The 23,399-nt window shown below is 36.5% G+C and overlaps 1 protein-coding gene across 11 annotated transcripts in view; it reads left to right on the top strand.

Moving 5' to 3' along the window:
- The window catches only part of CHD9 (chromodomain helicase DNA binding protein 9), a 215,238-nt gene that overhangs the window by 156,294 nt on the left and 35,545 nt on the right, over nucleotides 1-23,399 (top strand). For all 11 annotated transcript variants that reach the window (XM_035025212.1, XM_035025216.1, XM_035025214.1 and 8 more), the window contains 8 exons: nucleotides 343-522; nucleotides 6,690-6,800; nucleotides 11,853-12,049; nucleotides 12,516-12,715; nucleotides 16,823-16,982; nucleotides 17,422-17,511; nucleotides 22,530-22,633; nucleotides 23,138-23,255. In XM_035025212.1, the coding sequence (XP_034881103.1) occupies nucleotides 343-522; nucleotides 6,690-6,800; nucleotides 11,853-12,049; nucleotides 12,516-12,715; nucleotides 16,823-16,982; nucleotides 17,422-17,511; nucleotides 22,530-22,633; nucleotides 23,138-23,255 (1,160 nt within the window). The remainder of the gene's footprint in view (nucleotides 1-342; nucleotides 523-6,689; nucleotides 6,801-11,852; nucleotides 12,050-12,515; nucleotides 12,716-16,822; nucleotides 16,983-17,421; nucleotides 17,512-22,529; nucleotides 22,634-23,137; nucleotides 23,256-23,399) is intronic.

The following is a 23,399-nucleotide window of genomic DNA, read 5'->3' as shown; positions in this document are numbered from 1 at the left end:
GATATTTTTTGGCATTTTTTCCACTCAAGATCATTGTCTTATATCTTATGCTTGCAACAGCTATAGAATCCTAGTACTAAGAAGAACCTTGAGAGGTTACCTGCCCCATAGGCTTTGTCGTAACTGAAGCTATTAGAGGCACATGGCAAATTTTACTTTAAAGATAATAAGAAAGAAGTCAACAACTTCAGTGTATTCTTTCAGAGAATTCTCTCTTGTATATATATCATAAACCCCAAATGCAGTTTAAACCTGACTCCGTGACTTTGAAAATTTTTAGGGATGCTTTCTCATTTTAGGAACTTCAAAATAATACTGTTACCAAAATTATTTTCTCTTTAGATTCAACAGCTTTCCAAAAAAGAAATAGAAGATCTGCTTCGAAGAGGTGCATATGGTGCCATTATGGAGGAAGAAGATGAAGGCTCTAAATTCTGTGAGGAGGATATAGATCAAATCTTACTACGTCGGACAAAAACGATTACAATTGAGTCAGAAGGACGTGGGTCAACGTTTGCCAAGGTAACAGTGAATGATATTTTATAAATATACTAGTAATGTTTATGACTAAAAAAATTTCCCTCTCTTAGTCTTAATTATTTGCAGAATATCTACTTAATGTTTAAATAAAGCGAATTAGCTTTAAAAAGCAGAAGGTAATATATTCTTTTCCTTCATTTTTTTTTTTTTTGACCTCTGATATCAAATTTCACATGTACTCTTCTGATCCTAGTGAAATGGAGTAAGTGTAATAACTGGAAATAGTTCTATGCATTAATCAGAGTAGAACATTTAAAATGTTTAGAAATTAAAGAACATATATGCTGAAGCCTGAGTAAGATGTGAGTAATAATGTAGGAAGTTAAATCATCTTACATTAACTGACTATAATTTAAAGTACTTAAAGAAGAGAAAGGATTTCTAATAAATACTTAAATCTAATTTAGGGAGGGTAAAACGAAATTTGTGTTTTGGGAAAGGAAGTATTAATAACTCTACCTTATTTTGGGAAAACATTTCAAAAGTTTACTAATTGCCTTTATATTCACCTCCCCCCTCTTTTTTAACAAAGAGATATGGGGTAAACCTGTATCTTGTATTCATTTGAAGAGTTTCTTTTCTTTTTTTTTTTTAAAGATTTTATTTATTTATTTATTTGACAGAGAGAGAGAGAGACAGCGAAAGAGGGTACACAAGCGGGGGGGTGGGAGAGGGAGAAGCAGGCTTTCTGCGGAGCAGGGAGCCCGATGCAGGGCTCGATCCCAGGACCCTGGGATCATGACCTGAGCTGAAGGCAGACGTTGAACGACTGAGCCACCCAGGCACCCCATCACTTGAAGAGTTTCTTACTGCAATATTCTGTGTCACCTGCACTGCTTCATACAGGTTTTCTCTCTTCCTCTTCACCTCCTTTCTGTATCCCCCTCTCCACTTCCACTCCAGAAGTCTTTCTTTTATCTTCATGGAGAACTCTGTGTTAGAGCAGGTAGTATAGACAATACACCCAAAGTAGTATCCATCTTCCAGTGAAAATTTTTCTCTTGCATTCCTTCAGCAAACTAATGAAATCATGTGTCAGGTACTTTGCTATATGCTGGGGATACTAGAATGAGAGGATTCTAGTTGCTGAAAAAAAGTAAAGAAGAAAATGATTAATTTTGCATAAAATAGAAGAACCAGAGAATCAGGAAAGCCTTTGCAGAGAAAATCACGTCTGAGCTGAGTCTTGAAGGAAGCGTGTATTTCATTGTGTTACAAGGAGAGTCACAGAAATGAGTCATGTGGGGCGCCTGGGTGGCTCAGTTGGTTAAGCGACTGCCTTCGGCTCAGGTCATGATCCTGGAGTCCCGGGATCGAGTCCCACGTCGGGCTCCCTGCTCGGCAGGGAGTCTGCTTCTCTGTCTGACCCTCCTCCCTCTCATGCTCTCTATCATTCTCTCTCTCTCAATAAATAAATAAAAATCTTAAAAAAAAAAAAAAGAAAGAAAGAAATGAGTCATGGGTTCCTAAACTACAAGGAAGATTTCAAGGAATATGGCACAGGCATGTATAGATGCACAGGATGAATTAAATGGAGATGAAAATGAAAGGATTAGGGACCCAAATTGTGAAGGGCTCGAAAAAATTCCATTTTGAGGAATTTGAACTTGATCCTGAGGCAGTTAAAAAGCTTTTAAATCCCTTCAAGCAGAAAATGGACATAATGAATGCAGTTTAGGAGTTTAACTCTAGCAACAGTGTAGAGAATGAGTTTGAAAGGAGACAAACTGGAGGCAGGGATACCAGGTAAGAGGCTTATATCAGATATGATGGGTGAACTGGGATAGTGGAGCACCACTTGAATCAACAGCAGTTGATGACCAGTTAGAAATGTATGGAAGGGGGAGTCAAAAAGGACTTGAAGATTTCTGGCTCAAATACCTAGGAGGGTCATGGAATCCTTAAGTAAGATAGAGAATGCAAGAGAAGGAAGTTAAGTGGAGAAAACAAAATACTGGGGGCTTTTGTATTTGTGGCACTTACAGGGAATCCAAGTAGGAGGTGCGCAGGAGAGTTGCCTAGGATACAGATACAGATTTGAGAGTTCACAGAGAATAAATCAGAAGAAAGTAGTATTGTGGAAACAAAAGGAATACTGCAGAAGTATAAGGCTGAAAACTACAACTGGTCACGATTGGACTCTTAACTTCTTTCATGAGAAATCTTGCTTTCTTGGGATTCCTTGGCTCTACCCAGGTTGTCAACACACTGTGTACAGATAGTACAGAAATCACCTTTGTTGGTTATGCTGTGCCTAGAGATACTCTCCTTAAAGATTTTTTCTATTTTAATTAATGTAGACATGTGTAAAGTGTTTAATGACCACAGGTGACTCCAAAGCTTCCTCATTTACAGTGTCAGTGAGAATCATTATGGAAAGCCAGAATACCAGAGTTTGAATTCTGACTCATAAGCTGAGTGACCTTGGACAATTAACCCTTAAGATTCTTGTCTTTAAAGAGGAGAGCGTCATAATCTTGCTTGGCCTTTTCTACTTTACAATAAAGTGCTATATAAGTATTATTTTATTCAAGTATACTCTAATCATAACCAGCTGTGCTGTTAAGAATATGAAATACTTAAGCATTTAAATTTCTATTTGAAAAACCCTCAGACCACGGAGTAACTTGTCTTTGAAAAGAGGGCTGACTGAAGAGGTACTTCAGTCGATGAAGAGGTCCAGAGAGTTGGCCTGCAGTTGTCTTGGAATTTGTTCATTTCCACAGTTGCGAGCGAATGCCACTATATAGTGGACATTTGGTATATTAGAATATGGCACCACCATACAGTGGCACCGAACATGCAAAGCTGATAGTATTTTATACTGTGCCTGGAATTTCCAAAGACTTCCTCTAGGCTTAATTGTTGTAAGTGGTTTGGATAAATGAAGTTAATTCCAATTTGTTTCTTTGCATTATCAAATAGTTTTTTATAAAAAGCCATATATATGGAGCAGAGTAATAATAAGACTATCTATTTAGACTTAGTACATATCCATCAAGTACAACTCATTATTGGTAGCTTCATTTATAAGTGGTTCTATCACCTAAACCTTGTTTTGAGATATTTTCATAAGGGCAATCAGGTGCATCCTGGAAAGAGAAAATTTTCTTGTCTGACTTCTTTATTTTCTGGTAGAGAACAAGACTTTGAATTGCTTAATTCACAAAAACAAAGCAGTCTGTGTATCAGGCTTAAGTGGATTTCTTATTTGTAAGGGCCCTTCCACGACACCCACTATCTTCTGCTACGTTCTGATGTAGGAAGATGGACTTCTGTATTTAAAAAGTCTTCCCTTGTAAATAATAAAAGGATATAATGATTGAGGGAAAACATTTAAAGAAAAATACTTTTAGAGGAATTGGGATATTAAGATTTAACATTTGGAAGTAATCAATATACCTGTACTTGATGACATCTTCTACAACAGGCATTTTATTTCTATAGGCATTAATTCATTACGGTCCTTGAGAATTTTGGAAGTCATCTTGAAAATAGGTTATATGTCACTTAACAATAGCATCTAGAATTATTTAGAATTTTTTTTTTAAGATTTTATTTATTTATTTGACAGATAGATAGAGAGCACAAGTAGGCAGAGAGGCAGGCAGAGGGAGAGGGAGAAGCAGACTCTCCACTGAGCAGGGAGCCCGATGCAGGGCTCGATCCCAGGACCCTGGGATCATGACCTGAGCCGAAGGCAGCCACTTAACCGACTGAGCCACCCAGGCGCCCCAATATTTTTTATTTTATTTGAAAAATAAATTTATCATTTTTCTTATAATGAATATAACAAGAGCTATTGAATTGTGAAGTATAGTTTCTTCCAGGTAAATTATTTTAATTATCAGCAGTTATCTGGTAGCAGAATAAAAGCAATTATCTACTGCAACATAGAATTTTTTTAAGGTTAGCAACCATAAGCTAGACTTCAAAAATCTATTGTTTTCCTTTAATGGCTTTTCATATTAAATGCTCATGTAAAGCAGATGCTCATTTGCCAGATCTGTTAAATCTCAAGAAGCATGTATCAATGAAACTATATATGAAATGAAACTATAATATAAAATAAAACCCTGTGAACTTCAGTGAACTTTTCGGTGTTTTGATTTGAAAGTATGGATGTCATATGTCTTCATTTATGAGAAATTCATTTCTGAATTAACAAATAGAAGTCCCCTGATGGTTTAGGAATTAACTTGAGTAAAGTTAAATGTCTGTTCCTTATACTCAGTCATAACACTTTGATTGTCATCAAGTACTTTCATGCCAATGATGATGGCTACTACTTTTCATTTTATTAAGCTAGTTAGCCTAAGTTGGATATAAGTTTTTATAATCAGTGGTTTATCATTAAGAGGTGTCTCATTGTATTATTTCCTGTTGCCACTGTAGCAAATCACCACAACACAAATTATTCTCTTATAGTTCTGGATGTCAGAAGTCCAAAATGAGACTTACGGTGCTAAAACTCAAGGTGTCAGAAGGGCTGGTTTCTTCTGGAGGCTCCAGGGGAGAATCTGTCTGTTATCTCTTCCAGCTTTTTCAAGTGCCTGCATTTCGTGGCTTGTGACCAAATTATTCCAGTCTCTGCTTCTGTTGTCACATAGCCTTTTACCTCCTTTCCTCTTAGAAGAACAGTTGTGATTATATTTAGGCCTCACCTGTATAATACAGGCTAATCTCCCCATTTTAAAAATTATTAACTTTATCACATCTGCCAAGTCCCTTTTGCCATAAGCATTCACAAGGATCCAGGAATTAGGAACTAAATATCTTTGGGAACTATTACTCACCCTACCACACTCATCAGTTCAACAAATTAAAAATTACTATTTAAAAAAAAATTCCTATTTTTAGTAGTTTCACAATATTAAAGCTATAGTTTAGAGCAAGCAAAAAAAAAAAAAAGGAAATTTAAATTCATTTCATTAAAACATTTATTTCCACACTTCTGTTTCATAAAAATGCCAGCAAAATGCACATTTTTAACATTTATAGTATTTCAACACTTGCTATACACAAGCTCCTTGCTGAGCAGGGAGACTACTTCTGCCTTCTGCTCTCTGTCTCTCTGTCTCTCTCTCTGACAAATAAAATATTTTAAATTAAAATATAATAATAAAAATAAAATTATCAGGGCACCTGAGTGATGCAGTCAGTTGAGCATCCCACTCTTGATTTCAGCTCAGGTCATAATCTCGATCAGTAATTCCTTCATATCATCAATTTCCCAGTGTTCAAACTTTCAGACTGCTTGAATGTCATAAATGGCTTGTTTGCTTATAGCCGTTCTATTATCTCTTTAATGTGTAATTTTCTGCATTTTAAAATTCCATCAAGATGGGTTTTTTAATGAAGATTTTAATCATTTGATTATATCCCAGATAATTAGGCATTATCTTAAAGCCATTTACCAATTATATTCTCTTTTGAAAATTATGTGACTATATTCTTCCCTTTAATTCTTTAAGTGTTACCATGCATTTTTCAGGCTCTTTTCTTTTTTAAAGCACCATGTATCTTCACTGCTTATTTCATTTTTATAAAGCACTTTGATGACTTTCTTTCAAGTGGCATTTATATTTTCAGGAACTAAAGTTGCAAATAATGGTTATTTGTAAGTTCCAGTGTTGAGCTATGATATCTAAAGTTTGCTCCAACAAAAGACGGTATAATTTCTACAATATTTAAGAAAGTAAATCAGTTACATTTTCTTTTGTTCCTCTATAATCCTTAAATTTTTACAATGACTATGCAGTATTTTTGTTGTAAGGAAAAATATTTTTAATGTAAAGACAGAGAGTGACTTTTTTCTCATATCCTGTATTACATTTTCCTTAGGAGGCATATCTTTCTAAAAATGTGATAGAAATAAAGTAGTATACCAGAAAATGAACTGTATAGGGCAAGCAGGTTTGAAATTCTTGTTCTAACCTAATTTCTTAATTAGGTGAGCCTTTTGCCTTGAGCAGATGCTGTGCTCCGTCTCAGGCGATCCCATTTGGAACATCCTTTGAATGTATGTGTGTATGCTGAATTCAGATTTTATCCCCAGTAAATGTAAAGAGATAATGTTGTAAATATACTGTGATAGATTTTCCTCTAAGCTTCATAACATTTTAAGAAACTGCCATTATGTATTTCAGGCAAGTTTTGTGGCATCTGGGAATCGGACAGATATTTCCTTAGATGATCCCAACTTCTGGCAAAAGTGGGCTAAGAAGGCAGAAATAGATATAGATGCCATCAGTGGAAGAGTAAGTATTTCTTTCCCTTTAAAAAAAAGTTACGTGGGGCGCCTGGGTGGCTCAGTTGGTTAAGCGACTGCCTTCGGCTCAGGTCATGATCCTGGAGTCCCGGGATCGAGTCCCGCATCGGGCTCCCTGCTCGGCAGGGAGTCTGCTTCTCCCTCTGACCCTCCCCCCTCTCATGTTCTCTGTCTCTCATTCTCTCTCAAATAAATGAATAAAATCTTTAAAAAAAATAAAATAAAATAAAATAAAAATAAATAAAAAGTTACGTGTTAGGATACTTTGGTAATATTATTGTAATATTTTAAGGTATTCAACTGTGTACTTACTGAAATAAATTTATCTGCATAAATAAATTGATGTGGGGTATTAGAATGAGCACCTATTGAGCCAGACAGTGCTTCAATTTAATATCTCTGATATCTGCCGTGATAGGTGGTAATACAGGGAAAGTTTAAGTGTGGATATTTATATTCTTAAAATTATAATGTTTTTCAATTTTTAAAATGTCTTCAAATCAGCAGTTACTTTGATTTTGCTCTTTAACTTTGTTTTCTTAGAGTCTGTCCCCATTAATGATGATCCAGTCAGATATAAAAGGAGAGAAAAAAGCAGTCAAGAAAGTGGCATTTTTATTTTTATTTTTTTTAAAGATTTTATTTATTTATTTGACAGAGACACAGCAAGAGAGGGAACACAAGCAGGGGCAGAGGGAGAGGGAGAAGCAGGCTTCCCGCGGAGCAGGGAGCCCGATGCTGGGCTCGATCCCAGGATCCTGGGACCATGACCCGAGCCGAAGACAGATGTTTAAGGACTGAGTCACCCAGGCGCCCCAAGAAAGTGGCATTTTTAAACTGTTTCTTTTATAACTTCCCTGAGAATTAAGAAAGAGCCAAAAAGCTGAAGTATAGTTTGTAGAACTGATAATAACATAACTGTTTACTTCCTAAGACACCTGTCTAATTATTGTACAGGAATCAATGTTTGTGGAACTTATCCATTATCAAGATAATGGCTAAATGATAAAAAGAATTTTATATTAAGCATTGATGCATGGGATCTATTTTAACAGCTTTTAAAATGTAAAACTTTACAGTGAGAAATAACACCACTGCCATACATAATCATTACTATTTAATACGTTTCAGAAATAAGTAATTCTATATGAAACAAATAAGTAAATTTGAAAAGATATTTATAAAACATCATTTATGGCATATTTATATGTCTAAAAAAGCAATGGAATCTTGAAGCCATTATTAAAAGTAATAAATGAGTTTAATGAATTAACTGGATGAAAGATAAATATGCCATGAGCCTTCTTAAATATCAGTACTAACAGAAGTACAGTTAATATAATGGAAGAAAACATCTATTCACAGTAGAAAAAAAAGATACAGAACATTTAGGGGTGTACCTACTGACACATGTATATGATTTCAATAAAGTGAATTATCAAATTTAATTGGAAGATTTCTCAGTTGGAAATTGAAAACTACATATTTTAAACATTTTAAGAATTTTTAAACATAGAAATGCAACCCAAATCAAAATGTTAACAATTTTTTCATATAACCAGATAATATCTAAAGTTCCCCTGGAAAAATGAATTGTCAGGAAAATTAAATGCACTTTTAGGAACCTGTCTTACAGCAATAGTCATAAATGTACAGTGATAATATAGTACAGTGATGCTCATTGCCACATTTTTTTGTTTTAGAAAAAAACTTGAAGCTAAATCGCTTATGACAGAGGATTAATACGTCCATTCCTGTTTAATGCAAAAGTAAATATAATCATGTATATCCCTATGTACTACTGACCCATAAAGACCTCCAAAACAGTTAAATTTAAAAGGAGAGGGGGGTGGGGCGCCTGGGTGGCCTAGTTGGTTAAGCATCTGCCTTCAGCTCAGGTCATGATCCCAGGGTCCTGGGATCCAGCCCCACATGGGGCTTCCTGCTCAGCAGGAAGCCTGCTTCTCCCTCTCCCACTCCCCCTGCTTGTGTTCCCTCTCCTGCTGTGTCTCTCTCAAATAAATCAATAAAATCTTTAAAAAAAAAATAAAAAAGGAGAGGGGGATACAGAACAATGCTTATAGTATATTTGTTTATGATTTTTCAAAAGGATATACTGGGGATCTACAGACACTCCTATGCATTTATGCACACTATAAGTCAAGCACCTTTCTCACAATCGGGCTCATGTGCACAAGACAAATCTACCACTGCTTTGATAGAGCTTACGAATTCTGGTGGTGAGACAGAAGTAAACACATACATAAGATGATTTCAGAGAGTGAAGAAGATAGAATAGTCAATGGTAGAGAATGCTGGCAGGTGTGGAGACAGCATGAAATCAGGTGGTCAGGGGAGGTCACTGAGGGGACAGTTGTGCTGAGATTGAATGACCAGAAAGAGCCAACAATGTAAAGACATGAGGAAAATCTTTCAAGGTACAGGGGCTGGCAGTGAGCCATTGATGGAAATAAGCTCCGTGTATTCCAGAAATAGAAGTGACATTGTGGCAGAATGTAGGCAGTTAGTGAGGAGGTGACAGGCAAGGTCAGAGACCATAGGTATGGGTCATATCATAGGGCCTTAAAGATTACCCTGAAGAGTTAAGCAATTTATAAATAAACTTATGTAAGCACGTATTCATTTAATGCTTGTTTAATTACATTTTTTATTTATATTTCACCAAAAAATTTAAAGTTTTTCTGAAAATGAAGTACAGAGAAGACAAACTAGTGTTGTTTACTACATGTTAAACCATATTAAAATATTAAATTAAATTAAAACAGCATGATACTGAGTAAAAGATATAAAGAACAAAGAATAAAATAACAGAAAAAGATCAAATTAAGTTTTAATAAAGAAATAGTATTAGAGAAAAAGGAATTATTTAATAATCGTGATTAGGACTTTGAGTTAGCACTGGGGGAACATTATAATGATATACTCTATACCAGGTAAACTCCAGTTAGTGATAAATTTTTAAAAAAATTTTTGCAAGTAAGGTACTTAGGCGGCTCAGTCAGTTAAGCATCTGCCTTCAGCTCAGGTCATGATCCCAGAGTCCTGGGATCGAGCCCAGCACCGGGCTCCCTGCTCAGCAGAGAGCCTGCTTCCTCCTCTCCCTCTGCTGCTCCCCCTGCTTGTGCTCTCTCACTCTCGCTCTGTCAAATAAATAAATAAAATCTTAAAAAAATAAATAAATAAATAAAATTTTTTGAAAGCATGAAAAAAATAGAAAAACTAGCTTTCTATTTTATCAAATACTTTGTGGGAAAACATTCTAAATTAAAAAGAAATCACAAAGGAAATGATTGGCATACCCAAATATATAAGACTAAGAAGTATATAATGGACAATAGAAAGGCAGTGAGACTGGTGAGACTTATAACAAAAGTGTACATGAAAGTTAATATCTTAATTATATGAAAGTTAATATAAGGTGATCAGAAACACATCAAAATCAAGGGCACCTAGGTAGCTCAGTCAGTTGAGCCCAATTCTTGATTTCAGCTCAGGCCATGATCTCAGGGTCCTGGGATCAAGTCCAGCATTGGGCTCTGCACTCAGCAGGGAGTCTGCTTGAGATTCTCTCTCTCCCTCTGCCCCTCTTCCTGCTTGCTCACTTTCTCTCAAATAAATAAATCTTTTAAAAATAGGGAAAAAATGGAAACACATCAAAATCTCAAAAGATTATGGGCAAAAGATGTTTGAAAATTTTCTCAAAAAATACAGTTAGGGTATTTTTTTGTTTTTAAAGAAGCTGGGGCAGGGCAAAGGGACAACTCTTTCGTACTGAAGAAGGCCGATTAACAAATACAGAAGGAGTAAGAGATAGAAAAATCCTACCATTGACCTACCACAGCCATAACTGTAGCAGACAAGATCCATTGATGAGTTCTAAAATTAGTGGATGAGATTGAAGGAGAAGCAGACTTTTTACATATTCTCAAAGTATATCTTTCTAACTTAGAAACTTTTCATTGAAGGTAAAAAGCATATCAACTTAAAAGTTGTTTTGAATGAATTAAACTGAATGAATATGGTAAGGTTTTATACACTTATTACCTTGCTTTTTGTATATTAATATAACTCTTTTGGAAAAGACTAAAACATGTTTCTGGATCTATAAAATATTTATATCCCTGGGGCGCCTGGGTGGTCCAGTCGGTTGAGCGTCTGCCTTCGGCTCGGGTCATGATCCCAGGGTCCTGGGATCAAGCCCCGCATCGGGCTCCCTGCTTAGTGGGGAGTCTGCTTCTCCCTGTGACTCTTCCCCTACCCCTGTTTGTGCACTTGGCATGCTCTCTCTCTCTCTCTCTCAATCAAATAAATTTTTAAAAAAATACTTCTATCCTTGACCAGTATTTTCAGTCCTGGATATTTCCCCTTTTTGGGATTTATCTTTGGGATAAACTTAGATTACAAAGATTTATTTGAGCATTATTTATTTTAAAACTTGAAAACAATCTAAACTACAAATTAAAGAAAATTAAAATGCATAAATGTAGTTTAATAATATATTTTATGGTTATTATAGAATCATAACACAATAACTCATATTAATAATAAAGCCAGATACCAAATTCTTTTCATCCTATGACTGTAAAGTCACAATATTATATGTGTATGATAATGAGGATTTTAAAGGAATATAAAAATTTTTAAGTTGATTTGGTAGGTTGATGAAATTGTTAGTAATTTCTGGGCACCTGGGTGGCTCAGTCATTAGGCGTCTGCTTTCAGCTCAGGTCATGGTCCCGGGGTCCTGGGATCGAGTCCCGCATCGGGCTCCCTGCTTGGCGGGAAGCCTGCTTCTCCCTCTCCCACTCGCCGTGCTTGTGTTCCTCTCTTGCTGTGTCTCTCTCTGTCAAATAAATAAAATGTTAAAAAAAAAAAAAAAAAGAAATTGTTAGTAATTTCTGTTTTCTGGCTTTTTATAATTACTCTATTCTCTGTATCATTTGAAAGGTGAAAATGTAAAGGCACTGTTGTAAGCAAAATAGTAAAATGACCTTCAAGTAATAGCTGTTAAATTTTACAGAACAGCTTGGTTATTGACACTCCAAGAATTAGGAAGCAAACAAGACCCTTTAGTGCCACAAAAGATGAATTGGCTGAATTATCTGAAGCCGAAAGTGAAGGAGATGAAAAACCCAAACTCCGGAGACCCTGTGACCGTTCTAATGGCTATGGAAGAACTGAATGCTTTAGAGTAGAGAAAAATCTTCTAGTTTATGGGTAAAATACTGTTTTTAATGTTTCTTGTTAGTAGTCTGCTATATAAAGTTACAAAAAACATATACCAAATTCTGTATTGTTTTTTTATCTTGTCAGAATCAATAAAATCTGTGTAAAGTTCCCTAAATTTATTGTTTAACATATATTTATTAGCAGAATGATGGAATATCCTTAATTTGTAAATTATAAATGTATCACTGAAGTCAAATTCCTTGTTGTTCTGAGATTTGCATATTTAGTAATATAAAATGGATAATCTTGTTATCCATTATTGAATAAGATACACTTGAAATCACTCTACCATGGCTCTGCATTTTACTTGCGGGGATTGCAGGGGGACTTTATTAGGTAATTCCTATTAATGACAACATGTGTTTTTTTTGCAGTTTTCAAGCCTTTTGTCCATGAGTTCTGTTTTTCTCTAGAACTTGACTCAATATTAATGTAAATATACCTTTTTAACCAGATGGGGCCGATGGAGAGAGATTCTGTCTCACGGCCGTTTTAAGAGACAGCTGAATGAGCATGATATAGAAATAATTTGCCGAGCCCTCTTAGCATATTGCCTTGTTCACTACCGAGGAGATGAGAAAATTAAAGGCTTCATATGGGATCTCATTACTCCAACTGAAGATGGGCAGACACGAGAACTACAGAATCATCTGGGTAAGAAGATTCTTGCTTCTTTTTAAATTTATTTTTAGTTATATAGGTAGCACCTACCATAGTACCCTATATAAAGAACGCTTAAACTTCACTCTCCATTCAAGTTCCAACTTAGAAAATACCAACTTCTCTGTTTGGGTTTTACACACAGCTTTACATGTAGTTAGGTTGTTAATCAAACATATATCAGTTTGCAGGTGGTTATCTCAGCAGTCTTCCCATTTGTAATCATGTAGATCTATCTCATTTTTAAAACTCCTTTTTAGTAGTTCATAGTGCGGATATTGTTTGTTTAGCATCTGCTTTAATGATGGGAGCTTAGGACATTTCCAGTTTTTAGACAATTGACAAACAAGTTTCAGTGAAGATCCTTCTGCATTTTTCCTTCTGCATGTGACTAAATCTTTCACTAAGATACATACCACAAAATGAACTGTTGAGGTATAGCATTCATACATCCTTAGTACCTAAAATGTTATCTGTGGATTAAGAGTATCAGCATCTCCTGGGAGCTTCTTAGAAATACAGAATCTTAAGCATCAGACTTACTGAGTCAGAATCTACATTTTAACAAGTTCCTTTGCAATTAGTATATAAAAGTTGGGAAACATTGATATACATTTTAAGTTTTCATCAGTACTTTAATTTGCCACCAGATATGGCTATACCAATTTACAGTTCTGTCAGAGATATACATATAAGTACTTTTTTCTCTACATCCTTTCTAATAAAATGTTCTTTTCTGCATAAAGTAATTCTTACATAGCATAAAGTAATTGAATTTTCTGTAAAGATAAAAAAAAGATTACTATACCTTGAAATCTATGTCACAGTTTTGTTCTGTTTAATCAACAAATACCTGCTACAGTGCCTTCTATGTCCTTCTTGTGCAAGGTACTGAAAAGAGAAGAAACAAGATCCCTGAGTTTAGGAACTTTCCATTCCAGCCAGGTAGACAGACATAATAAGAAAGTAGATAAATAATTACAGAATGTGATAAGTATTGTGAAATAAGTAAGTGCTGAGATGGAGAAGAACAGAAAGCACCTATTTTGGATTAGGGTGGTCACCGGAGTCTGTCGTAATAGGGGACAATGAAATTAGTACTGTGAAGAGTGGAATTCTGGTAAAGATGGAAGACTGACACAAATACATCCCTCTTCCTTGAAACTGCACTTACATGTCGATAAAGAGAAAGAAAAAAAATAAGGCATTATGCTTGATCAGTCCTAGTTTCTTCATCAAACAAAAGGGGGTGGATAGAGAGGCTATGTATAAACCAGTGGGGTTCTCAACCAGACATGATTTTGCGCCCAGTCCTGCCACCATTCAGGGTTGTCGCTGCTTTGAGCGTGTTACTAGCATTTAGTAGGTAGAGGCCAAAAGGGCACAGACAGCTCCCCACAATGAAGAACAGTGCGGCTCAAAATACCAATAGTGCTGAGATTGAGAACCCTGCTATAACCTACAAGTTTTGAGAGTCCTCAGCCAGTTGCAGTGTGGGGGCCTGATTTGGATCCTGACCAAAACAGACAACCCAGGATTTTTTTTTATTATCTTTATTAAATAATAGTAAATTTGAATATCAAGTATTAGGGAAGTATTAGTGCATTTCTTAGGGCCAATAATGGTATTTTTTAAAAGGAGACCATGTACTATCACTAAGAGATACTCAGATATTTATTAATGAAATGAGTAATGTCTTAGATTTACTTCAAAATAATATGGAAGGTTGGGGAGTGAACAGGGTATGAATGAAACAAAAAATTGCCATGAGCTGGTAATATTAAAGTTGGATGATGGGACACAGTGATCCATCATATTATTCCATCTATTTTTGAATCTGCTTAATTCCATGATTAAAGAATACATAGGCATAAACCCTCAAAAGAAAGGAGAGAGTGGGAGAGGAAATAGCAACACAGTTTTAGAAGAAAATAGATGAGTGGCCACTAACTCAATCAACCAGAGAGAACTAAATCTCAGGTCAGCAGTAGGAAAAGGCAACAACCAATCAATGTGCTTCATAGATTACCCAAAAGTTCGTTTGTGACAAATCAGGAACCTCTGAAAGTAGGCGTAAGGACAGAGATTTTGACTAGAAGTTGTTTAAAGAAAGTTCAGATTGCCAGACACCCTCTTCAACTCTGTGTAGCCACAGTGAAGAAGGACTGAAAGTTTATTCTCTAGGGGCGCCTGGGTGGCTCAGTCTATTAAGCGTCTCACTCTTGGTTTCGGCTCAGGTCATGATCTTGGTGGGGTCCTGAGATGAAGCCCTGCATCAGGCTCAGCGCTGGGTGTGGGGCCTGCTTAAGAGTGAAGAGGACTGGAATATAGAACAGTATTAGTAGTAACATAGAACAAAGTACAATTTAAGGTGGAAGACATTAATTAGGATCAAAAAGAGACTACACAATAATAATAAAAATGACTGATCCATAAAAGAAGATATAACAAGGGGCGCCTGGCTGCCCCTCCCCCCTAAAAAAAGAAGAAATAATAAGTATAAGCTTTATACACTAAACAAAATAGTCTCAAAATATAAATACAAAATTGCCAAAATTTTAAGAAGAAATGGGCAAGTCCACATCAAGCTTCTATTTACCATTGTGGTGAAACTCCTAGCTGGTAGAGTACAGCAAGGAAAAGATAGATAAGAATTGAAAGGAATCAAAACTTTATTTTTAGTAATTGTTAAAAATTTTAAGTGAAACAACTCTGGCATCATTGAGGATTCATAGGTAAGCAGTGGTATACATGCAGTAATAGTCATACAGTAGATTTTTACATGGCAGGAAAATAGGTAAGTTACAGGCTCATGAGTCAGCAAGTATAAATCCCAAAAAAATACCAACGTAATTAATAAGTTGCAGAATTGCCTGTGTTATATAATGTCTGAAAACTTAAGTACTAAATATTTCTCCATCCTACCAGTACAAACAGGCATGGAATGACTAGACCAATACAGGGTAGTGATTATCTCTGGGAAGGAAGCAGTGAACTGGACTTCAGCTATGCATACCTATTTCCTTTAACGAAAAACTGACCAGATATGGAATATGTTAAGATTAAGAGTAAGAATACTTCTTTGTATTTTTGAAATATTTCAGGGGCACCTAGGTGACTGAGTCGGTTAACCATCCAATTCTTGGTGTCATCAGGTCATGACCTCATAGGTCATGAGATCCACCCCCAAGTTGGGCTCCGTGTTCAGCAGGAAGTCTGCTTGAGGGTTCTCTCCCTGTGCCTCTCTCCCCACTTGCACTTGTTTTCTCTCTTTCAAATAAATCTTTAAAAAAATAAATATTTCAGGGGCACCCGGCTGGCTCAGTCAGTGGAGCATGCAACTCTTGATCTTGGGGTTGTAAGTTCAAGCCCCACATTGGGTGTAGAGATTATTTAAAATCTTACAGGAGGGCGCCTGGGTGGCTCAGTTGGTTAAGCGACTGCCTTCGGCTCAGGTCATGATCCCAGGGTCCTGGGATCGAGTCCCACATCGGGCTCCCTGCTCGGCGGGAGGCCTGCTTCTCCCTCTCCCACTCCCCCTGCTTGTGTTCCTGCTCTCGCTGTCTCTGTCTCTGTCAAATAAATAAATAAAATCTTAAAAAAAAAAAAAAAATCTTACAGGAAAAAAAAAACATATTTCACAAAGGTGTCAAAGAAATAAAATGAATTTAGCTCTCTTAAATAAGAACCCACAATGACTAAACCTAATCCAGTTTTGAAAATCAAGAGACCAAAACTTACTATTTTATAACTAGGGAAGCTAAAAGTAAAGCAGAGGGACAGGTCTGAGCTTTTGGTTTTTACATTTGGAAAAAAATAATGTGTTTTGGAACAAAAAGTAAGTCAGAGTGATTAATTTCAGGTACAGAATTGTTGGGTACTTGCAGGGGGGAGCTGTTAATATGTGTATACAATCATCACGTTGACTTACCTTGCGATTGGGTATCAGTGTTGTTACCGGTAATATTTTAAAGATCTGTATATAGCCTGCACAGACCTCTGAAAGTCTCCAGAAATTTCTTGTATTGAAAAAAAATGTTTCAAATTGCAAAACTTTATACAAATTATCCCTGATTTCATGTGTCCTTCTCATTTTAACAGGCCTATCAGCCCCTGTACCCAGGGGTCGGAAAGGGAAGAAAGTAAAGACTCAAACAAGCTCATTTGATATACAGAAAGCAGAATGGCTTCGAAAATATAATCCTGAGCAGCTACTTCAAGATGAAGGATACAAAAAACATATAAAACACCACTGTAATAAGTAGGTAGTAGGGTATTTTTAACATAACTCGTTAAAAGTTTGTATTTCTGAATTTATTAAAAATCTTAAAGCATGCTGATTTTGAGTACAGAGACAGTGTGGTCTAGGACCAATCCTAATCTTAATCTTACAGGGTATCCTTCAGCAAATCATGGTACCTCTTGTGTCACTGTTTTCATCAACAGAGAGAGAAATAAAACTGGCCTCCAAATGATCTCATTATATCTTACTTGGATATTAAATTATGATGATTGTGAAGATTTTGGAGAAACCTATTTTACTATATATGGTAGTAATGAGACTTATTTAATCAGAAGTAATTATTATTTAATTATAAAAATTCTGTATATAAATTCTTTTCCAATTTTAACCTCATGGATGAATTTTCTTTAATGATTAATATCTTTGTGTCTTTTTAATCCTTTTCCCTCATTTTTAGAGTTTTGCTTCGTGTAAGAATGCTGTATTATCTAAAGCAAGAAGTCATTGGAAACGAGTGTCAGAAAGTATTTGATGGAGTTGATGCAAGGTAAATTAAATAACCTGTTGATCCTTTCAGTAACATGATGAGGCAAAAGTTACAGGACCAGAAAATTGTAATTAAGTGGCTCCTTATTCAGTGAAGTTCACAAGAAGAAAATTCCAATTTGTTGCCTTTCCTCCATTAGTCTCAGTCTTTGGCTCTGTCACTAATAAAAGCTATAATAATAATAATAAAAGCAGTAGGAGTAAGCTTCCTACCACCAAATCTAAAACTTAACCTTTCTGTGCTCATTCTTTTCTCTTCCCTCTTATTCCAGTGGACTGACTTTTATGTCCATATATGATCCATCCGATGCCCTGGTCTCTTAGCTCCTTATTCTACATCTCCCTTCTTGAAATGCTATGTTCTTTTTTTTACCTTTTTTTCTTTTTTGAAGTTCTGTCTTCTGTAGGCATTATGCAAGTTTACCCACCTGTTGCCCTTTTTCCTCCCTGGTCTTTCCTCTTCATTTTCCTAGCTCTTACATTGGATTGTCCAGGAGCTCTGCCCTCAGCTCTCTTTCTTGGCTATACTCTCCTTTGGTATCAAATCTGATCAAGAAACAGATGACTCTCAAACTGACCTGTTCACCCCAGAGCTATAATCTGAGAGAGCTGCCTCCTAATATTCCCACTTGACAGTCTAATTGACATCTTAAAGTTTCCCTGGCTCTCCAAATCTTTTGCCTCCAACCCTTTTCCTCCTACCTTCCCACACACAGGCCTTCTCCATCCTGCTAAATGGTGGACCACCCAGTTGCTCAGGTGCCATTCTTGATTCCTCTCTTCCTTAAATCCCTCAGAAGGACCTGTGAGCTCCACAAAGTATAGAGTACACCCAAATCTGAGCAGTTTTCACCACATCCTCTGCTAAATCTCTAGTGCAAGCCACCATTATGCCACGTTTAGACTTTTGCAGTGGCCTCCTAATTGGGTCTCTGCCTCCTCTCTACAGGCTGACCTTCACACAGCAGCCAGAGTGATCTTTCTGAAGCAAAACTCAGGCCATGGCGCTCCTCTCCTTCAAACCTTCCAGATTTTTCTCATTTCTCTTAGAATAAAATCCATACTCCCTATGGCTCTACATAACTTGTGACCTCTTCCTTCATTCTGTCCCTCAGCCAGGATGCTGCAGCCACACTGGTGTTTCTGTCCCTCCAGAGTATCAAGCTCATTCTGTGCTCTACCTCCTGGTACACTCCTGCACCTCATCTTCCACAGAACTGTCTCTTCAAGTTATTCAGATCTCAGTTCAAGTTTTACCTCCTCCCAGAGGCCTTCCCTGGCCTCCCTAGCTAAAGCAGCCTACCAGTCACTCACTACTGCTTGACCTTATTTTATCTATTCATGATGCCTATTAAAGTTATATTTATTTGTATGTCTTTCTCTTCATTTCTATATTTATTTGTATGTCTTCTCTTCATTTCTATATTTCTTTGTATGTCTTCAAGTTTAAGCTTGAAGATTAAATATGCTGTTTTATTGATCTTTCTTTTCACAGCCCCTAGAGTCTGGGACATAGTAACACCCAATAAATATTTGTTGACTAAGTGACTCCTCTTTTCCCTTGGCCTGACGGGATCCTATCCACTTGTGATTTCCCAGAAACTACATTCTGTGAATTATCCCTACATTTTCCCCTTTCATTAATCTTCCCCTCTTTGGCTTCTCATTTGGACTTTCATATGTTCACATTTCCTTTAGCATAGACACAGACACACAAATACACACAACACTTTTGGATCCAGTATCTCCTCACACTATCATATGATTACTCTCCTTGATTTCACAGCCAGACTTCTGTATCTGTGTCTCCTTTTCCTCCTCTCCCATTTACAATGTGCTGCCCACCACAGTTCAGCTTCTGCCCCTCACTCCACCACCTACTCCAAGAAATCCTCACTAATATGCTTGCTGCTAAACCCATGGATATATCATAGTGTTTGTCTTACTTTACCTTTTTTTTTTTTTAAAGATGTATTTATTTATTTGAGAGTGATGGGGAGGGGCAGAGGGAGAGACTCTCAAACAGACTCCCCCCTGAGCATGGAGCCCAACATGGGGCTCGATCCCACAACCCAAGCCAGAACCAACAGTCAGATGCACAACCAACTGAGCCACCCAGGTGTCCCTGTCCTACTTTACGTTTATTGACCACTTCCTTCTTCTTAAAATGCTTCTGTAATAGCATTCGCCTGTAGAGGTTCTTTTTAGCTTTCTGCTCACTGCCTTGCAGCTCGTCTCCAGCCTGTCTCTTAAATGTCTTCTCATAGGTGCTCTCTCCTTGTCACCTCCTTTTCTTGGATGCTGTCATCTTTTCTGCGGTGTCAGTTTTTGTTTCTATACTATATCCAGGCCTTTGCAGTCTCCTGGAACATCGCCTTTCCCTCTTGCCTCCATTCTCCCCCATCTCAGTACTCAGCTGGCATCAGCTCAGCCTTTCCTGGCCTCTTTTAAGTCCGGGTCAGGCACATATCCAAGGTCCACTGTCACAGCGCGCACCATGCAGTATTGCAGGTACCTCTTCACAAGAGCAGTGAATGTCTGCCTTAGTATTTCTATTAGTGGCACGTAGTGAGTGCTGTTTTAAATACATTTTTCATGAATGATCTAGCCTGGGGAAGTTAAAGGTGGCTTTATGCAAAAGACAGAACATGAACTGAATCTTTAAAAACAGAAATCAACAACAGGAGCACATGCACATTGTTGTATCCCTTTTCCTAGCAGTTAACAAACACTTAACATGCATCTGGCACTTACACTGGAACTCTGGGTAGGTATATGCTCTTTACAAGCAGGAAATCTTTCCACTTCTGATGGTCATCCCAGTGTGTTGAGCTTAGAGTGCCACCTGATGGTTGGTGAGGGGAACTACCTGACCCACTTTCCTCTTGCCTTCCTCTTGGTTCTTAACGCTTTCTTTAGTCTTGGTCAGAAAATCAATCAAAAATAAATATCTTCTTTAACTGTATTTTTCCTCATCAATTTTTCAGCTTTCATTGTATCACAGGAAAATCACTCTTTCTGTATTTTCCTACAGTAAGCTAGAAAATACTGTTATTGTAACCCTTTTGTTTTTAAGAAAAATTAGAGGTAGTAAGATGTTCGTTTAAGTGCAGAAAAATTTCTTTAAGAATCTAGAGAAACGTCTCCATCCATTTCTCCATATTCCTTGGGTTAAAAACTTTTTTCTACTGGCAAAACATGAAAAATAAAAAGTAATTTCCTATCTATATTTCGTGTTTTATTTATTTACAAGACTTGTAAGTCTTTTGTTTTCATTGCCATTGTCCTTTATTTCTACTATATTAGTAGCTAAGTATTGCGTTCTTGTGGACTAGCTCAGGAACATATTGACCATTTATCAGTTTATTTCTATATGAAAAGTTATTTTGAGTTCCCAGACAGTGAACTTACAAATGAACTTCCGCTACACAACTTAATTGTAAGTTGGAAACTTCCCATTTTTTCAAAACAATAGGCCTTTGTTTATTAACTTATGAAATTTTTGTGCTAAGACAAGGAGATGAAATTCTACTTAATTTTTGTTGTGTTTTATTATCTCTCATTCTTTGAAAATTAATAATTCACAAATATCAAATAGAGAAATTCTCAACTAGAAAATTTGATTTCCCGAGGTAATTTATCCTATACAATCTCTACCCTTTTCTTTAAAGATCTGTTTAGTAGGGCGACTAGGTAGCTTGGTTAAGCATGTGCCATTGGCCTGGGTCATGATCTCAGGGTCCTGGGAACCAGCCCCTCCTTAGGATCCCTGCTCAGCAGGGAGTCTGCTTGTCTCTCTCCCTCTGCCCCTCCCCCTGCCTGTTCTCTCTTTCCCTCTCAAATAAATAGATAAAATCTTAAAAGAAAAAAAAAAGAAAGATGTATTATTTATTTGAGGGGGGAAGGGGCAGAGGGAGGAGACAAGCAGACTCCCCATTGAGCGCAGAGCCCCACATGGGATTTAATCCCACATGGGATTTAATCCCACGGCCCTGAGATCATGACCTGAGCCAAAAATCAAGAGTCAAATGCTTAACTGATTGAGCCACCCAGGCGCCCCTCTACCTTCTTTGTTGAATAAAATATAAGAATGATGTGTGTGTGTGTGAAAATTAATGGTATTCATTTGCTAATTATTATCAGATGTTAGCTATATGCTAGGCTAAGGGAAACGATGGCTTGAATCACTTTGTAAAAAACTAAACATTTCAGTCCTGTACATGGCATATTTTCATTTTTAGTGGTGTTGTATGTGTTACTTATAAAAGGTTTCTGGGAAAATAATAATTTCAAATGATAGCAAAGGAAGTTATGTTTGCAGAATTGTAAGTACTCTTTAGTAGTTGTTTCATACTCATGAAAACAGCCAAATTACCAAAGCATCATGGATTTATTACAGTTTTAGTAGTTTATCATATTGTCATTTTTAGGCATGATATTTATATACAGCATAAAAATAGCACTTTGAGTGTTTTAGTCAAATTATGAATCAAAACTTGCCATTTTCTTTTGCTTGTAAGCAATGCTTAATTTGTCAGTGGCATTTTCTTACCAGTAGCAGTCTAGAAAAGATATGCCTTGTTTTGCAGCCTAAAGCAATTAACTTGCCCTTCTAGTGCCCCATTCTCCTCATACACAAAATGAAATATTTGAACCAGCTGATTTTTGTCAAGTTGTTTGCTGACATAAGATTCTACTCTCCCATAAAATGCTGTGTTTATATATCTAAAGGAAATCAGTGGAAAGAATATGATTCCTTAAGAGTAAAGTAAACCTGTTGAAAAATGTCTTCTGTTGAGCTTAAGGATATTAATTCATTTTTTAGTAACTTTGTTGATCATGTACAATTTTGTAATTTTAACTGGTAATTGTGGAAAATAAAAAAAAATCAATGAAATAAAATCATAATGTCTTTTTCTTAAAAACCATAATGCTTTTTACAGGCTAGGTAAAGTTTGCCTCTTCTTTGGCTTGTTTGTAATAATTCATAGTGCCATGTCGTGATTTTTTTTTTTTAAGTGACATTGATGTTTGGGTCCCAGAACCAGACCACTCAGAAGTTCCTGCTGAATGGTGGGATTTTGATGCTGATAAGTCACTTCTTATTGGAGTTTTTAAACATGGTAAGTGAGAAGGAAGGTAGGTAGAGTCATCTTCTGTGTATAATGTAATTCAACTAGTTCTCAGTTTAACGATTTCCGCCTATAGCTTCATTCCAGTAACACTGATGTTATTATACATATCATGTAACGCACGAATTACCAAATTATGTCTGTCAGTCCCTACACTTTTTCATGAAAGGGGTGGCATACATGACCTGCCCCTCCTGGGCAGAAGTCACACTAACTTCCCCTCAGGAAGAGTTCTTATATAAAGTGTGTTATGTATGATCAGTTTTCCTATTTTTCATTTTAACTGATAAACTTAATCCAAACTTTTAAAAATACCTATGCCAGACCATGTAGTATTTGTGACAATTTCTAGAAAACCTACTCTACCCTGTATTATTTTAATATATGGTCCCTTTAGTCCAGGAACAACATCTGCTGTAAATATGAGCAATGCTTATATTCATACATCTTTTTTCTTTTTATCCTTTTTACTTTCATAATTGGTGATCCCTCCAGGTTATGAAAAATATAACACTATCCGAGCAGACCCAGCATTATGCTTCTTGGAAAGAGTGGGAAAACCTGATGAGAAAGCAGTCGCTGCAGAGCAGAGGGCAAATGATTATATGGATGGGTATGTGCACTTCAGAGGCTTGATTTCTCCATATATCTCTATCAACAGCAGCATGTCCTACCGGTGATGTTTATCTTTAAATAATGTAGTAGTAAGAGAATTGGAGTTTACAATCTAAGAGTTAATGAAACTCTTATAAGTTAG

This window comes from Mirounga leonina, unplaced genomic scaffold (genome assembly GCF_011800145.1).
Source record: "Mirounga leonina isolate KUSES-001 unplaced genomic scaffold, KU_Mleo_1.0 Mir_180, whole genome shotgun sequence".
Taxonomy (NCBI): Eukaryota; Metazoa; Chordata; class Mammalia; order Carnivora; family Phocidae; genus Mirounga; species Mirounga leonina.
The sequence above is the reverse complement of the archived record's forward strand: the minus strand, read 5'-3'. Positions and strand labels throughout refer to the sequence as shown.